Here is an 18,060-nt window from a genome sequence, read left to right on the forward strand (position 1 = left end):
AGTCTGCCCATAAAAGATTAGATCATGTTGGAGTAAAGTTTCAATTAAGTCATGGAGCCATCTGAATCTCATGTCCTTTATCATTGTTGTAGAAAAGTGGGTTTTAAATGAGGAGAGCTTTTCCTCTCTAATCATGGCATAGTTCAGATCTCCTGTGCCTGGTTTACAGCTGCTGATAGAATAATACAGTATGGCTGGGAGAGCTTGGGTTGTGTATTGGGAGAGATCGGGATTGCTTGTTGCAGGGTCGAGATTTTTCAGTAGAATCTGTGTTTACGTATTCCCACACTGTATCTCTCTGGCACTGAAGAGCCAGGTGCCTGGGGTAGGGCTATAATCATGTTACCTGTCTTCCTGGGAGCTGCAGGCCAACACTTCTCACTGATATCATCTCTACATTACCTGTACTGTGTTCACATTAACAATAGTGTCTGCTTTGCGTACTGTAGTAAACTCTGACTAATCATGTAAGGCTGGCAGTATAACAGCTCTGGCAGCAAGTGTTGTCACAATGCCATATGCCAAACTCACTCCCTGCATTTATGTATTTATTTGGTGAAAACAGTGACATAAGAACTACAGGGAAGTGAACTTGAATTTAATGAAAGGAATGTGCATTTACCGTGTTGATTTCAACAAATACTGTATAGTCTACAGTGCAAGCAGACACTTGCTATGGAGGTTGAGAAATGCTCTTGTGTTATTTAAGGGGCAGTCTGTAGTTGGTACATCCATTTTTAGACTTTTAAATGAATGTATACCCTTTTGATTCTTGAAGAAAATGACTTATGAGCTTAGTTGTCCTACCCCATCAGAACCCAAAATATAAGCTTGTTTTAACTCAATGTAAATCTAAACAAACACTGTATAGCCGCAACTATAATTTTGATATCATGGATGGTCAGTCCTTGTATCCAAAGCTCTGACAAGGATTTTGAGAGCGGTTACATTATTCCAGCCCCATCCCTCAGCTGTTTACCAAATCAGTGGCGGGGTGCCGCTTTGTTATTGTTCAAACTGCGGATTGCCGCTTTAATGCACACATCACACCATACCAGTGCATCACAACTCAAGTCCTGAGAAGCTAGTTGCGATTGGCTGTTGTATCGGATGTTTTCTCACCCAAGCAATCGAGTATTGAAAGGTGAAACGCCGTCCTCGGATTAGCACTTACATTTCCTGATTCTTCTCCTGATTACTGGGGGGAGGCTGTTTTTCATTCCAGAAAGTTAGCTTGCGTCACACATTCCAAAATCTTGGCAAATGTGAACGCATTAACATGTCTATGATCAACTGTTGTAAACGTTCCCTTTTTATCTCTTTAGAAAATGCTAGTCTTTGTTATTTGTTCAACAGTTCTCTGTGTTAAATGTGTTCATCAACATTTTTTTTTTTTTTTTTTTTTGCACTGTTTCTTGTAGCAGTGTGTCAAATGTATTACAGCATTCACAACACAGCTCAATCAGCCTCACAGTCACAGCCGGTCTATACTGTCATCATTTACCATTCAGTCACTACTAGGCAAAACAGACTGCAAATGCAGTCAACGAGTTTGTAGAGTCACAAGCTTGACGTAATCATTGCGTGCAAGGAATATGGGACCAAATACTAAACTTTTGACTATAAGTGATTTTGTCCAAATACTTGACTTCTTCACATGGGGGGCTTTAATTTCTAAATGGTAAGACGGATATGTATGAAAATACCCTCGAATAAAAGGCGACATTCTATAGTCGCCTCATATGAAACATTTGATCTCAAATCCAAAACGCTGGAGTATAGAGCCCAAAAAATAAATAATCCTTCACTGTCCAAATACGTATGGTGGGAGTGTATCTTCACTGTCCAAATACGTATGGTGGGAGTGTATCTTCACTGACAAATACGTATGGTGGGAGTGTATCTTCACTGACAAATACATATGGTGGGAGTGTATCTTCACTGTCCAAATACATATGGTGGGAGTGTATCTTCACTGTCCAAATACGTATGGTGGGAGTGTATCTTCACTGGCCAAATACGTATGCTGGGAGTGTATCTTCACTGACAAATAGCTTCAAGCAGAAGAGGTACTATAGCACATTTCCTTAGAGGAACAGACAGAGCTCCACAGGCTAATTTCACAGAAATCAACAATATTTCCTAAAACATGGGGTGTTTGTCTCGAGAGACCTCTGTGTTTGAACAGGTGGCGGAGGAAAAGGAAATTGACAGGAAAGCCATCATTCTATTCCTCCTCAGCCCGATTTGGTTGTATATGTAAAGATGCTGTGAGACTGATCGTCTCACGCTGTTGCTGCTGTGAACTGACTGAAAGGAGAACCGACACCCAATCACAGTAATCCTGCTGGGCTATTAAACTCCCTCTCTCCAGACATGAGTGGCAAAGCAACAGTCTCTCTCTCTCTCTCTCTCTCTCTCTCTCTCTCCCACTGTGGTGGTGACTGCTGAGGCCTCAATAAGCACTCATATACATACCCCTAGCAGCCCTAATACACTTTCAATAGTTTTATTGCTACATCTCACTTTTGAATCTGGACAGCTGGTTGCAATCTTAGGGTCTCTTTACTCTACGCTACTTTGACGACACAAACTAGGTCCAGGAGAGATACTTGGGTAAAGAGACAGATTTAGATTTAAATCACACTTTAAGCGACGTCTCCCACACTAGCTCTGATTCAGAGGGATTGGTTTAAATGTGGAAGACACGTCTCGGGTTGAATGCATTCAGTTGTACAACTGACTAGGTGTCCACCTTTCCCTTTCCCAATAATTACCCTAATTACCTTTAAAGGGAAACTTCAGGATTTTGGCAATGAGACCCTTTATCTACTTCCCCAGAGTCAGATTAACCATTTTTAAGTCTCTGTGTCCAGTATGAAGGAAGTTGTAGGTAGTTTCCCTAGCCAATGCTAACTAGCGTCAGCACAAGGACTGGAAGTGTATGGGTATCTTCTAGTGTGCTTGCAGATACCCCATAGACTTCCAGTCGTTGTGCAACGCTAGTTAGCAATTTTTTTAGAACTGCACGCAGGATTTTAAAATATCCACACATTTGTCAATCATTGCATTAATCAACTGTGCAATATGGTTTAGATGAGAGGCCTGTGCAGTTTGAATCGCTATCCTTATTCTGTCTCTATTGTATTTACAGTATGCTAATAGGTGCACACATGAAGCAGGAATGTAGCTTTGGCCACACCACATCCAAGGCCGATGTTGAAGAGCGAGATTTCACTAGACACATTTTAATAATGTAAATCCACCCTTATACTGCCCCTTTATACTTCACTCCGTCCGTTGTTTTTCATGAGGTGAGAACTAGTGAATGAACATGTCCAGCATCACATAATGTGTATCAAAATCAAAAGGTTGCTGCAGCCAGTTGTTTATTCAGATGAATTCGTGCTGATTATTAAGACTTCACATTGCAGATTCAGACTTGAGTGTCCTGGCCAGGCAATACATAGTATCTTTACCACAATTTATGCCAAGAGAATTGTGTGTCTATCCATTCCTCACCCCCAATAATAGCACCTGTTGATGGATTCATGAATGCTCCAGGTTTAAGAACAACACAAGGCAGGAAGAGAGAATTACATTTCATACGACGATAGACACTTTATGTAAGATTGAAGTGCAGCCTTGAAATTGAATGGCTTTTCCTTGTAGTGACATTCACAGTATTTAACCTTGTAAAAACAAAACGATGTGACCTCTCCTCTAAGAAAACATATCACCCTTGATAAAAAGGGAAGTCAACCTTCCTGTCTCAAGTACTGTCTCTACTCTGTATGTATAAACCAAACTGTTTTGAATATTACAAACAAAAGATACTATCACTCAGTTTAGCTATGCGGTCACGTTTCTGTACAGAGGAATGAGCTGGTTTAGAGTACCAACTGTGGATGGCAGTTTCTATAGACACAAGCCAGAAGGGAATTAGATCTCTCTGCAATTGACCTCGATGTAGTGTGTTTATTGTTCCGAACACATATGGCAGGTATAAGGAATTTGAGACAAAGGTCCTGGATCCATTTCCACTGCAGGGGTGTGTGTTTTCATTGCCTTTCTTTTGTGATTGGAGAAGGTGTTGTGAACACATCACACACCATGGTGCTAGTCTGGTCTGGTTCCCATAGTCTGTTGCCAAACTCCCTGACATGCAACCAACCCAGCTAGCACATATGGTTCCTTGGAAGTTGTGGGAACGTACGTTTTTGGTTTCCCATTGGTTCTAGGAACGAAGCCATAAGTTTCCTTGCCAGTAAAATTGAAAGTTTTAGTGGTTCTGAGAACGTTTTACTATGGTTTCCTGAAAGTTTTCCTGGGAGGTTTTATTAACAATCTGAGAATGGAAATTATAGGTTATTGTGAGTTTTTTTAATAATTTCCTTAACTTTCACTGAATGTTTCAATAAGACTTGTATTAACACTGCTAGCTTAGGTTAACTGTTTTGGCCAACACACTTAACAAGATAGAAGATAGAGAGAGTTTTGTTGACGCTGAGAACGGAATGTATATGTTTTTCTTAGAACGTTCTTTGAACGTTACTAATGTTTTTAATGGAAAGTTTTAATGTTCTGAGAACATGACTTTAAATGGAAGAATGAGGAAACCTGCAGAAAATGTTATGCTGAGGTACTGAAATTCCCACAGAAGAAAGTTGTTTCTTAACATTCTCTGAACTATTTGAGAATATTCCCAATGTCAGACAAGTTGGAGAACATTCCTGGAACATTACCAAAAATGCAATTAATTTGAACTTAATTAATTTGAACTTTTAGGAAACGTTCTGTTAAAGTAATGAAACACCAAGAAAATTGTTATTTTGTCAAATTCCTTAAATCTGCTGAGAAGGTTCCAAAGCCAAGCAACTATCCTGCACCATTCCCAGAATGTTGTGGGAAGGTTGTATGCAAAATAACCATAGGACAACACTCACCAAGCATAGGATTCTCAGAATGTTATGTACTACCTGGGAATACCCCTTTTAACACACTCGTATCAAACACACACTGTACACATTACCAAAGCCAATCAAGTTTTATTTTAAATACCATACAAATATGATAAGACATTAAAAATACATACACTATGTGGCCAAAAATATGTGAACACCCCTTCAAATTAGTGGATTTGGCTATTTCAGCCATACCCATTGCTGACAGGTGTATAACATCGAGCACACAGCCATGCAATCTCCATAGACAAACATTGGCAGTAGAATGGCTTGTTCTGATGAGCTCAGTGTCTTTTGACATGGCACCGTCATAGGATGCCACCTTTCCAACAAGTCAGTTTGTCACATTTCTGCCCTGCTAGAGCTTCCCCGGTCAACTGTGGGTGTTGTTATTGTGAAGTGGAAACATTTAGCAGCAACAGTGGCTTAGCTGCGAAGTGGTAGGCCACATAAGCTCACAGAATGGGAACACCGAGTGCTGAAGGGTGAAGTGCTAATGGTCTGGGGCTGCTTTTCATAGTTCAGGCTAGGACCCTTAGTTCCAGTGAAGGGAAATCTTAACACTACAGCTTTCAATGACATTCTAGATGATTCTGTTCTTACAACTTTGTGGCAACCGTTTGGTGAAGGCCCTTTCCTGTTTCAGCATGACGATGCCCGCCATGCACAAAGCTAGATCCATACAGAAATTGTTTGTCAAGATCTGTGTGGAAGAACTTGACTGGCCTGCACAGAGCCCTGACCTCAACCCCATCAAACACCTTTGGGATGAATAGGAACGCAGACTGCGAGCCAGGCCTAATCGCCCAACATCAGTGCCCGACCTCACTAATGCTCTTGTGGCTGAATGTAAGCAAGTCCCCGCAGCAATGTTCCAACATATAGTGGGAAGTCTTCCCAGAAGAGTGCATGCTGTTGTAGCACCAAAGGGGGGACCAACTCCATATTAATGTCCATGATTTTGGAATTAATTGTTCCACTTACTTTTGGCCATGTAGTGTAGACACACATTTTTCATTCACAGTCACCACTGACTACAGTATGTCACACAAGTTAAGTCACACATTTTGTACAATACAGTATATGCATGGGTATTACATCTTCGTCATCTCAGAGAGATGCAGGGTCACTTACAATAAATATAAATGTCATTTTTTAACTAATTTTAAATGCAGCACATACTGTACACTGCCTTGCAAAAGTATTCATCCCCTTTGGCATTTTTCATATTTTGTTGCATTACAACCTGTAATTTAAATGTAGTTTTGTAGTAGGTGAAGTGAAATGAAAAAAGTAACTTGTGCTGCGTGCATATGTATTCACCCCCTTTGCTATGAAGCCCCTAAATAAGATCTGGTGCAACCAATTATCTTCATAAGTCACATAATTAGTTAGATTGCACACAGGTGGACTTTATTTAAGTGTCACATGATCTGTCACATGATCTCAGTATATATACACCTGTTCTGAAAGGCCCCAGAGTCTGCAACACCACTAAGCAAGGGGCACCACCAAGCAAGCGGCACCATGAAGACCAATGAGCTCTCCAAACAGGTCAGGGACAAAGTTGTGGAGAAGTACAGATCAGGGATGGGTTATAAAAAAATATCCGAAAATTTGAACATCCCACGGAGCACCGTTAAATCAATTATTAAAAAATGGAAAGAATATGGCACAACAACAAACCTGCCAAGAGAGGGCCGCCCACCAAAACTCACAGACCAGGCAAGGAGGGCATTAATCAGAGAGGCAACAAAGAGACCAAAGATTACCCTGAAGGAGCTGCAAAGCTCCACAGCTGAGATTGGAGTATCTGTCCATAGGACCACTTTAAGCCATACACTCCACCGAGCTGTGCTTTATGGAAGAGTGGCCAGAAAAAAGCCATTGCTTAAAGAAAAAAATAAGCAAACGTTTGGTTTTCACCAAAAGGCATGTGGGAGACTCCCCAAACATATGTAAGAAGGCACTCTGGTCAGATCGGAATAAAATTGAGCTTTTTGGCCATCAAGAAAAACGCTAAGTCTGGTGCAAACCCAACACCTCTCATCACCCCGAGATCACCATCCCCACAGTGAAGCATGGTGGTGGCAGCATTATGCTGTGAGGATGTTTTTCATCAACAGGGACTAGGAAACTGATCAAAATTGAAGGAATGATGGATCCTGCTAAATACAGGGAAATTCTTGAGGGAAACCTGTTTCAGTCTTTAAGAGATTTGAGACTGGGACAGAGGTTCACCTTCCAGCAGGACAATGGCCTTAAGCATACTGCTAAAGCAACACTCGAGTGATTTAAGGGAAAACATTTAAATGTCTTGGAAGGGCCTAGTCAAAGCCCAGACCTCATTCCAATTGAGAATCTGTCTGATGACTTAAAGATAGCTGTACACCAGCGGAACCCATCCAACTTGAAGGAGCTGGAGCAGTTTTGCCTTGAAGAATGGGCAAAAATCCCAGTGGCTAGATGTGCCAAGCTTATAGAGACAAACCCTAAGAGACTTGCAGCTGTAATTGGGCAGTGAATAGTTAAGCACGCTCAAGTTTAATTTTTTTTGGTCTTATTTCTTGTTTGTTTCACAATAAAAATTATTTTGCATCTTCAAAGTGGTAGGCATGTTGTATAAATCAGATGATACAAACCCCCCAAAAAATATATTTTAATTCCAGGTTGTAAGGCAACAAAATAGGAAAGATGCCAAGGTGGGTGAATACTTTCGCAAGCCACTGTGTCTGAGGCAATGTCAACGATGTCCATGATTAAGACCATGAACTGCAGTATGTAGACAACTACATAATTTAGATAATTATGGAATGGGGACTGTGCTCCATTTTATGTTCCCTGGCCTGAAGATGGAGAGCCTTTTGATCATGGCCTATCAGGAGAATTTATTCCCACAGTCTAGCCTCCATGTTCCAGCTTCTACTTGTGTTGTAGAGGGAATGTGAAATGGTTTCGAGATACATATAGCCTACATACTTGCTGTACATTGCAAACACACCTATTGTTGGTATTAATACAAAAGTTACAGCGAGTTGCTTTGTCACTTTTCACAGATCAAAACGATATAATTTATAACACACTGATTGTTACAAAGGATTGGGTTCATTCATTACATGTTATTTTAGTGACATAAAAACACAAGTCATCTGTTACAAGTTGCTTACTCTTTTGGGACCATTTCAGTACATTCTCATGTGCTGAATTAGTGAAATGACTCCTCATAGCTGAATTAGTTAAATCAGTGGTTCCCAAACTGTGGGGTGGTCGGCAGAGGGGGGGGGGGGGGGGGCGGTGGCATGTCAGCTAACATATTTGTATTAGGGGGGCCCTGAGTGAAAAGATTTGGGAACCCCTGAGTTAAATGACTCCTTACAGCTGAATCAGTTAAATGGCTCCGCCTCACAGAGTATACTGAACAAAAATATTAAAGCAACATGCAACAATTTCAATGATTTTACTGAGTTACCGTTCATATAAGGAATGAGTCAATTGAAATAAATTCATTAGGTCCTAATCTATGGATTTCACATGACTGGGCAGGGGCGCAGCCATGGGTGGGCCTGGGTGGTTATAGGCCCACCCACTTGGGAGCCATGCCCAGCCAATCAGAATGAGTTTTCCCCCACAAAAGTGCTTTATTAAAGACAGAAATAATCCTGAGTGTCATCAGCTGTCCAAGTGGTTGGTCTCAGACAATCCTGCAGGTGAAGAAGCCGGATGTGGATGTCCTGGGCTTGCATGGTTACACGCGGTTGTAAAGCCGGTTGGACGTACTGCAAAATTCTCTAAAACGACGTTGGAGATGGCTTATGGTAGAGAAATTAACATTAAATTATCTGGCAACAACTCTGGTGGACATTCCTGCAGTCAGCATGCCAATTGCACACTCCTTAAAAACTTGAGACATCTGTGGCGCTGTGTTGTGTGGCAAAACGGCACATTGTAGAGTGGCCTTTTATTGTCCCCAGCACAAGGTGCACCTGTGTAATGATCATGCTGTTTAATCTGCTTCTTGATATGCGACACCTGTCAGGTGGGTGGATTATCCTGGCAAAGGAGAAATGCTCACTAAGAGGGATGTAAACAAATGTGTTTTTTTTGGGGGGGGGGAGAAAAATAAGCTTTTTGTGCAAATGTCAAATTTCTGGGATCCTTTATTTCAGCTCATGAAACATGGGACCAACAGTTTACATGTTGTGTTTATATTATTGTTGAGTATAGAATACCATTTGGTCAGTCTCCTCTCTGCCACACGTTCCTCTCTATTCCGGCCCATGTGGACAATGGTTGTGGACAGGTCAGCCTTCATTTCTGCTCTATTTCACCATACAGTTACAGTACATTGCAGTTTGGCACCAGTGCTAGTGACACCAGCTTTGTCAGTTCCACTCCTCTGACCTCATGTGGTTGGGTATGCACTGGCAGACGTAGTGGCTGTAGTAGAAGCCAGTTGGACAGTTCTTGTGTGGCTTTCTGCAGGGCAGCCGGTAACAGCTTGGTGGAGGGGAAGAGAAACCGACAGAACAGTTGGTTTTACGCAATGTACTGTAGCTTCAACTCAACTGTGACCCACTTGCATGACCCTGCGTGTGTAAGTTATTTGTGTGTGTGATCTCGGACCAATCCCCATTGTCTCATTGATAAAACATGCTCTAACTCTTTCCTCTGTTTGGATAGAACATTAAAAATAATAATGTTTTATCTCTTGCAAGAGAGGGGAATTCTGTGCTTTCTGGTAAATCTGGTTTCTCCATTCCAAAGAAATGTGGCAGGTGCCTTGCCTCGCTTATCCAGATTCATTGTAAAGGGACGTAAACAGGATATGAATTCTCAAGCTCGAGTAGTTCTTCACATTAATGTCTTGTCATTATCCGGAAGTATGAAATAATATTTGTATAACCATCATTACGTTTGAACAGATTCCACTTGAAATACACATTGCTGATGATACCGATACAGTCTCTGGATTCAGACTTCACCTTACGTTTGAGTTTCGTCTACTTAGTTCCTCTCTGTCTCTTTAAGTGGAACAGGTTGTGTGTTGCTCTTGCCAAATTAAAATAACCTGTAGTTTTAGCAGTTAAAGCTTTATACTATGTGTTCCCAAGTTGTCACACTTAGGTCATATGTGTATTATTACTTTGACCGCATCATAGTTCTGGGAATAGTACTTCATAGTTTTCTAGAAATGGCAAAGGGGATGTCCACCCGTGTCATTCGGCCTAATGAAATGTGAAGTGTTTGAACTTTCACCCTCTTCTGTTGTACTATCTGTGTTTAGAGTGAAATGTTTTTTTTTTACCTGCAGTTGTGTGCGTTGAACCTCTTGCCCTGCAGCAGGCAGGTGTGAGGACTCTCCCTGCACTGGCACAGGCACGTCTCTGGGTTGAGAGGCTGACTACGGGGGCACTCTGCCCGGCACACACAGCCACACAGATCTGGGTCCCAGCGTTGGTTGGGTGGGCAGGTCCATGGGCCGGGCTGGTCCTCACAGAGACACTCACAGGACTCTTGGTCTAGACGCCAGCCTGGCCCACAGCTGGCCTCCGTCAGACCGTTCTGACACACACACTCACAGCTGTCCTCATCCACGACTTTGTTGGGGCCACACAGCTCCAGCAAGGCTGACTCCAGGGGCTCTGCAACAGATGGTGGAGAGGAGAGATGCTAGTTAGTGTCACTTCTTGACCTCTAGACAGACATGTGGTTTAGTACATTTCACTTCAATGCGGTGAGGCATTAAATCATTCGAATTGACCAACTCTCTGACCTATGAGCTACAGTATCTCTCGGTGTTGGCAAACGGAAACGACTGTACTGGGGTTGTATGGGTACGGGCTAGTTTAACTTACCTAGCTCTCTCTCTGAGAAGGAGCTTGTGTCCATGGGAACACACAGGCAGCTGGTGGGGTCCCAGACCAGTCCTGTACTGCAGGGAACATCTGGCGGGGAACACCTGGAGAGGGAAGGAGGGACACACAGGCCAGTCAGTATCAGATCAGAGGTCTTGGCTTAGGGGGACCGCTACTCTCACAAAGCATTCCTGTGAATGGGCTGGACACCATGGGCGGTCTGTGAGAGGGAACTGAATCCCCTGGCCCTCCTCCCTGCTGGCCTTGGTCTGGCAGACAGCCTACACACAGCCGTCTGGAGCAGTTAGGCTGGACACAGAAAGACGAGGAGAGAGCAGGGGGAAACATGGCCTCTTCTCCATGGCCTCAGTTCAAAAGCAAATGCACACGCAAAGCACTTGTGACGGAATAGCTGATGGTCTAGCTCATTCACTTGCATCGTCAGATGCTGGTCCACATAAAATAGGATTAGATGGAATGGTTTAGTATCCTTGGCTTTGTCAGTCAGTTATATTATTACATTGCATTAAAATTGGACGATATTGTTTAACATGAACCAAATACTGTATTCCTTAAAGGTCCAATGCAGTCATTTTTATCTCAATATCAAATCATTTCTGGGTAACAATTAAGTACCTTACTATGATTGTTTTCAATTAAAATTGTAAAAAAAATAAACAAAAATAACTTTCTGGGAGTGGTTACAGTTGTTGGCGCGGTTTCCGGCCCCATCAATGCGCACGCATCATTTTTGTGACGTCAGCCAACCCGTCTATATAAAACACAGGAAAAACCCAAGTGTTTTGACTGCACTGGGCCTTTAATAATAGTGACATGTGGGTGTGTGTGTACACGTTGTGTCTTGATCGGCAGAGGTTACGTCTTAAAGTTGACTAGTCCTCACTACTCACTCACACGGTGAGGTGAGCTGCAGCGGCCCTCCTGATGACGGAGTGCAGGGGCCTCTTGGACAGACACTCACAGGACGTGTGGTTGACGAACGCCACCATCACCATAGAGCGGTCACGGTGAGACAACTCCACCAGCTGAGGCCACAGGGGGAAACAACACGGTGTCAATGACTAACATTCGGATTCGGCGTCTATTGAATACAATGCTCTTACTAAAGTTGTGACATTGGTACAACGCGGGTATAAGAGCGACTTGATGTAAAGTGTTACCCTGTACAGTAGCGTCATTTTAAAATGTCAAATGATATCTAGTTTGTCCTCCGCTGCTCACCGTCTTGTTGATGTAGATGTGGCTGGTGTTGGTGCAGTACAGACCCTCCTGGGGACAGCAGCCCCCACAGCGGTGCACAGACACACAGCGAGGCACGTAGAAGTGACTGGTGCTCTCCGGGTACTCCTTAGACACCTCCAGACATACCTCCCGAGGAGTACACATGGTACGCTGGATCTCCTCCAGAATGACTGGGGATGAGTGGAGTGACATTGACAGAGACAGGTTATCAGGGATAATATAATACAATATGCCATTTAGCAGACGCTTTTATCCAAAGCGACTTACAGTTAAGCGTGCATACGTTTTACGTATGGGTGGTCCCAGCGGGAAACGAACCCATGGTGTTGCAAGCACCGTGCTCTACCGACTGAGCCACACAGGACCGCCAAGTTCTAGAGAATATCCTGACTAATGTGGAATAGAATCGTCAGGAACATTCTGTTATTGGCCATCTTAAGCCACCCAGGTAATAATGTAGCTGCATTATTAGGCTATATTGCTGCGCTAATTGGTTGCAACATCATTGACAGCGTCCCCACCTACAATTTGATTTGTAATAGGCAATTTCCTTTTTGAAAGCCCATCCCAATAACTTAACCACAGAACCACACTGCCACCCACTAAGCCACATTGAGTAGGAAATATAAGATTAATGTCCATTTTTAAAAGGTTGAATTCAACAAATCATTTCCTTTTTAGTGCAATTTCTGTTGTCGGATGATCACCATAATAATGTGCAATTTGTCTCGGTGACAGAGTATAAGGACAACAGACTGCAAATACTCAAAGAGCGGGGAAGGAGAAAAGCTAACCCCTAATGATATTAACTTTTTAGACAACTTGGCGTCTGTCCAATACACGTCTGTTATGTTGTCTGATGGAAGGACACAATAGGTGGCTTTGACTGTGTTTGCTGTGTTACTGTGCCAGCTCTTTCATCTTGGGATGTCTCTTGTAAAGTATCATTGTTTAATGTCTTCTAATTCAATCTGATGTCCTACTTTCTGGCACTGGTCGATTCTCCAGCGTGACTGTTTCCTTCATAAGACCTTTAGTCACTGGATCTGACTGTTTGCTTGACTTTAGTCTGTGGATCTGACGTCCTTTCTTTGAATTGTTTCTGGCATCATTTCATAGAGGTTGGGGTTGGTCAATGAAAGGCAATGGAGCAAGATCAACAGTTTTGTAATGTGCCCTTTTTACAACTTTCTCTCAGTAGCATCTGGAGGTCTGTTGTGTAAATGGGTGAACTGAGGCCAGGCCACCTCCTATCATTGTCCTTTAGGTTATGAGGGTCCCCTTAGCCTTTATCAGCTCTCCAGTAGGGCCTATATCTTCTGTGATGAGCTCCTGTGATCAGGAAGCAGACAGCTAGTTTAAACTAGAGCACAGAGAGAGAACACACAGTCTCTGATGAGTGGGGAGGGAAGAGTGAGGGGCCTCTTTAACTGTTAGGAAAATAAGCACAGGCTTTTCTCTCTCCTTTTAACAACGACACACAGCTGTACTGCTCCCATCTGTGGGTTTGAGGGGGAAGAGAAATGGACTATCACGCTAACAGTTCCCCCTTGTGAGATAGGAAGACAACATTCTCTCTCAATGGGTGTTTGCTGTTATTAGGGCCATTCAACTGAAGAGCCTTACCTTCAATGGTGCTGTCAGACTTGACCAGTGCCAGCTCCCTGGGCTTGCCCCAGGCCCAGATATCGTCTTCAGCATGGAGAGGAGGGGAGGTGTGCAGGGCTTTCCTACGTAGGCAGTGCTGCACGAGACTATACTCTGGGTACAGCAGCTCCACCAGCTCGTCCACATTGGACACTGTGTCCAAACCACTAAGGCCTTCGCCAACCAGTGGGGCCTGATGAGGAACGGAAATATGAACAATGAGAACTTAAAATGTGTTACTTTGATCTACCAAAATTCAGTTTATGTTGATCATCCACTGCAATATATTATGTAGAAAATAATATATCAAATGACACAGATGGGTATCTCAACATATAGAAAAAAAAAACATGTTTGTAATAAAGACCATTTGATAAGTCAGAACTGTCTGTAACTAAGTTGTAGTCTGTCACTACTACAGTAAGAACCCTAAGGGCATCACTGCAACATTATCACTGTCTGCCTCAGAGATCAACACCCACCAAGCAGTCTGGGTGCTACCTTGTCATTATCTCTTATGGAAACAAATGCTGTTATTTTTTTCCCAGGTTGGTAATGCTAGACTGTCACTTCTGTCAGGGATGCAATGGAAACTGAGCCGGGTATGGAGCACTGTGTCTGTCTGAGCCCAGGGAAAACAAAGCAATGCAAGATCATATTTTTTCCATTGAGATCAGCCAAGTTCTTTCCTAGAGATAAGGAACAAGGTTATTATGTCTGTTACAATCAAAGGTCTCCATGTTCAGATGAAAGCCTTGAGTTCACTATCAGACATATTAAAATATACTTTAAAGGTCCTTCAGAAAGTATTCACACCCCATGTCTTTTTCCCACATGTTGTTGTTGTTACAGCCTGAATTGTCACTGGCCTTCACACAATACCCCATAACGTCAAAGTGGAATAAAGTATTTTTTTAATTTTTTTTTTTACAAGTGAAATAAAACAAAATAAAATGCTGAAATGTCTTGAGTCAATAAGTATTCAATCCTTTTGTTATGGCAAGCCTAAATAAGTCCAGGAGTAAAAATGTGCTTAACAAGTCACATAATAAGTTGCACGGTCTCTGTGTGCAATAACAGTGTTCAACATGATTTTTGAATGACTACCTCACATACAATTATCTGTCCCTCAGTCAAGCAGTGAATTTCAAGCACAGATTTAACCACAAAGACCAGGGAGGTTTTCCAGTGCCTTGCAAAGAAGGGCAACTATTGGTAGATGGGTAAAAATAAAAAGCAGACATTGAAAATGCCTTTGAGCATGGTGAAGTTACTAATTACACTTTGGATAATGTATCAATACGCCCAGTCACTACAAAGATAGAGGCGTCCTTCCTAACTCAGTTTCCGGAGAGGAAGAAAACTGCTCAGAGATTTCACCATGAGACCAATGGTGACTTTAAAACAGTTACAGGGTTGAATGGCAGTGATAGGAAAAAATTGAGGATGAATCAACAACATTGTAGTTACTCATCAATACTAACCTAGTGAAAAGTGAAAAGAAGGAAGCCTGTACAGAATAAAAATATTCAAAAAACATGCATCCTGTTTGCAACAAGGCATTAAAGTAATGATGCAAATAATGTTGCAAAGCAATTAACTTTTTTGTCCTGAATACAAAGTGTTATGTTTGGGGCAAATTCAATACAACACATTACTGAGTACCGCTCTCCATTTTCAAGCATAGTGGTGGCTGCATCATGTTATGGGTATGCTTGTAATCATTAAGGACTTAATGGAATGGAGCTAAGCACAGGCAAAATCCTAGAGGAAACCTGGTTTAGTCTGCTTTCCACCAGACACAGGGAGATGAATTCACCTTTCAGTAGGACAATAACCTAGAACACAAGGCCACATCTACTTTGGAGTTGCTTACCAAGAAGTCAGTGAATGTTGGCCGAGTTACAGTTTTGACTTAAATCTACTTGAAAATCTATGGCAAGACCTGAAAATGGTTGTCCAGCAATGATGAACAACCAATTTGACAGAGCTTGAAGATTTTTTTTAAACAATAATGGGCAAAGAATAAAGGGCAAATGCACAATCCAGGTGTGAAAGCTCTTAAAGCTCTGTAAATGCTGTCAAATGTGCTTTCTACAAAGTATTGACTCAGGGGTGTGAATGCTTATGTAAATTAGATAATTCTGTATTTCATTTTCAATACATTTGCAAAAAATTCTAAAAACATGTTTTCACTTAGTCATTATGGGGTACTGTGTGTAGATGGGTGAGAAAAAATATATATTTAATACTTTTTGAATTCAGGCTGTAACACAACAAAATATGCAATAAGTCAAGGGGCATGAATACTTTCTGAAGGCACTGTAGCTGCTTCTAATGTTGTTTAGTATACACATTTTGAATGTGGACTTTTATGTAAGCCACTTGTGAGATTTCGGTTCCACTGGACTTGCAAATGTCACCCCTTGTGGCTGACAGTAAGCTCCTGCTCAGATCACACAACATGAGGTCATCCCCTTGGCAACATGAGGTCATGGCTGACCAATAGATAAACGGTGTATACCTCCCACACGATCGCTCATAGTGCTCAGGGTGAGTGTTTCTCATCACACGCAACCCATTGTCAGTTTACCTCACAATTTAAACAACGTAGCCAACTCAATTGTAACCATCCATAGTCACTTTTGCTATTCAACCTCACTCGTCTCCTATTGTTCAAATTGACAGTCCCTCTCTCCATTCAACCTTTTCAAAGGCAGACGTCTGTCTGAAGGTATGGCCTACTACCCGCCTCAATAGTGGAAGTAGACAGGCACAACATGACTAAGTCATTCACCTTTAATGATGCACAATGTAGCCACAAGCAGAGGAGGATGTTTTATTGCCAAATAAAGACACACCCGCTGTAGTGAAAGCACTGACGAGTAACAAGGAAACCGCCTGTCTCTTTTTGTTGTTGTTGAACTATTGAGACACCTCATTTAGTCAACAAACTGATTTAGTCAATAACAGTAGTCTATTACCTTCACATGCCTATTTATTTCGGTACTGAAATCAGAGTTCGGAGCATAATGGTTTCGTCCGAAAAAGCATCATCTGGTCAATTCTTATCTGTGCCGAACAATACGACACATCATCCAAAAGCAGCAGCGTGTTGTTAGTTAGTTACTCACCGTTGTGTCCTCCTCACCTGGGTACTCATCATAGTCATATCCATGAGTGAGATTGGTGACATTGAGAATCCAAATGACTAAAGATAATATCCACATAGTGTGTCGATGATGAAAGGGGGAGCAGGAGGAGGACGAGGGGGAGATGATGAAGGATCAGCTAATGCCCCACAGTTGAACTCTTATCCCACAGAGCACAAGGATCTCCTCGTTCCTTAGCCAGGAACTGACCTTGAGATAAGATGAGCCCCGTAGAGTGCCTTTCAAACACAGCATTTTCCTCCAGGAAGTATTTTCTTTCACTTCATACAGCATGTGAGACAACTTTCATTGTTTCATTCCAAGTATTTCCATCGCTACTCCCTTGAGTTTCCCTCTGAAGGCTTTGTATTTGGAATCAGATCCTTGTAGATGATCATAATCAGAAAAGAGGTGTAGAGATTGTGAGGCCAGATTCCATAGGGGTCCTGCAGGTCCAGATGGGGTGAGAGAGTGTAGGGTTGTGTCTGTCTCCTGTGAAGCCCGAGTACAGAGGAAGTGAGAGCAGACACATGTGACAGCAGGCAGGCTCCCTCGGCAGAGTGCCCTCCTTTCTCTCTCTCTCTCTCTCTCTCTCTCTCTCTCTCTCTCTGTTTTGGGAGGAGCTGCCACCGCCTCTCCAGACTGGGAGTTAGGGTGTGTGTGTGTGTGTGTGTGTGTGTGTGTGTGTGTGTGTGTGTGTGTGTGTGTGTGTGTGTGTGTGTGTGTGTGTGTGTGTGTGTGTGTGTGTGTGTGTGTGTGTGTGTGTGTGTGTGTGTGTGTGTGTGTGTGTGTGTGTGCGCGCCTGTGTACCAGTGAGTACTGTTGTCTCTGAGCTTGGTGAGCACACTTTTTAAGGTGCTATATTTTCCATCTCCACAGTATAATCTCTTATTTTCAAATGCTCGCTCTGTATATTTCCCTATAACGTGCTGAGGCAATGTGCTTCTCCAGAAAGGTGTTCGTATCTGACTTGGCCTCATCTCTTATCACCATAGCACCTGGCCTCCTGCTTTTCAGGGTGGTCTACTGTACTGTTCTGTACAGACGGGAGAAGCAGAAGCTCTCATTCTATGATTCAATGCTATCAAAACAGAACCTACTAAACTGCATGATCTCCCTACGGCTATGTGCTGTATGATTGTCTACTGTCCTCCTCGACCTCCCCATCGCTAACAGTCT

At 42.6% G+C, this 18,060-nt stretch overlaps 1 protein-coding gene across 1 annotated transcript; it reads right to left on the minus strand.

The window, feature by feature from the left end:
• Positions 1 to 5,032: 5,032 nt before the first annotated feature.
• On the minus strand, positions 5,033 to 17,427 carry LOC106602932 (vascular endothelial growth factor C). Its single transcript, XM_014195953.3, has 7 exons — positions 16,864 to 17,427; positions 13,709 to 13,922; positions 12,062 to 12,252; positions 11,735 to 11,865; positions 10,820 to 10,923; positions 10,270 to 10,606; positions 5,033 to 9,461 (listed from the first exon to the last, which is right to left on the minus strand). The coding sequence occupies exons 1-7, from the start codon at positions 16,957 to 16,959 to the stop codon at positions 9,347 to 9,349; spliced, it is 1,188 nt and encodes a 395-aa protein (XP_014051428.1). The 5' UTR covers positions 16,960 to 17,427; the 3' UTR covers positions 5,033 to 9,346.
• Between the last annotated feature and the right edge of the window lie 633 nt (positions 17,428 to 18,060).

Source organism: Salmo salar, chromosome 04 (assembly GCF_965601325.2).
Source record: "Salmo salar chromosome 04, fSalSal1, whole genome shotgun sequence".
Lineage (NCBI taxonomy): Eukaryota > Metazoa > Chordata > Actinopteri > Salmoniformes > Salmonidae > Salmo > Salmo salar.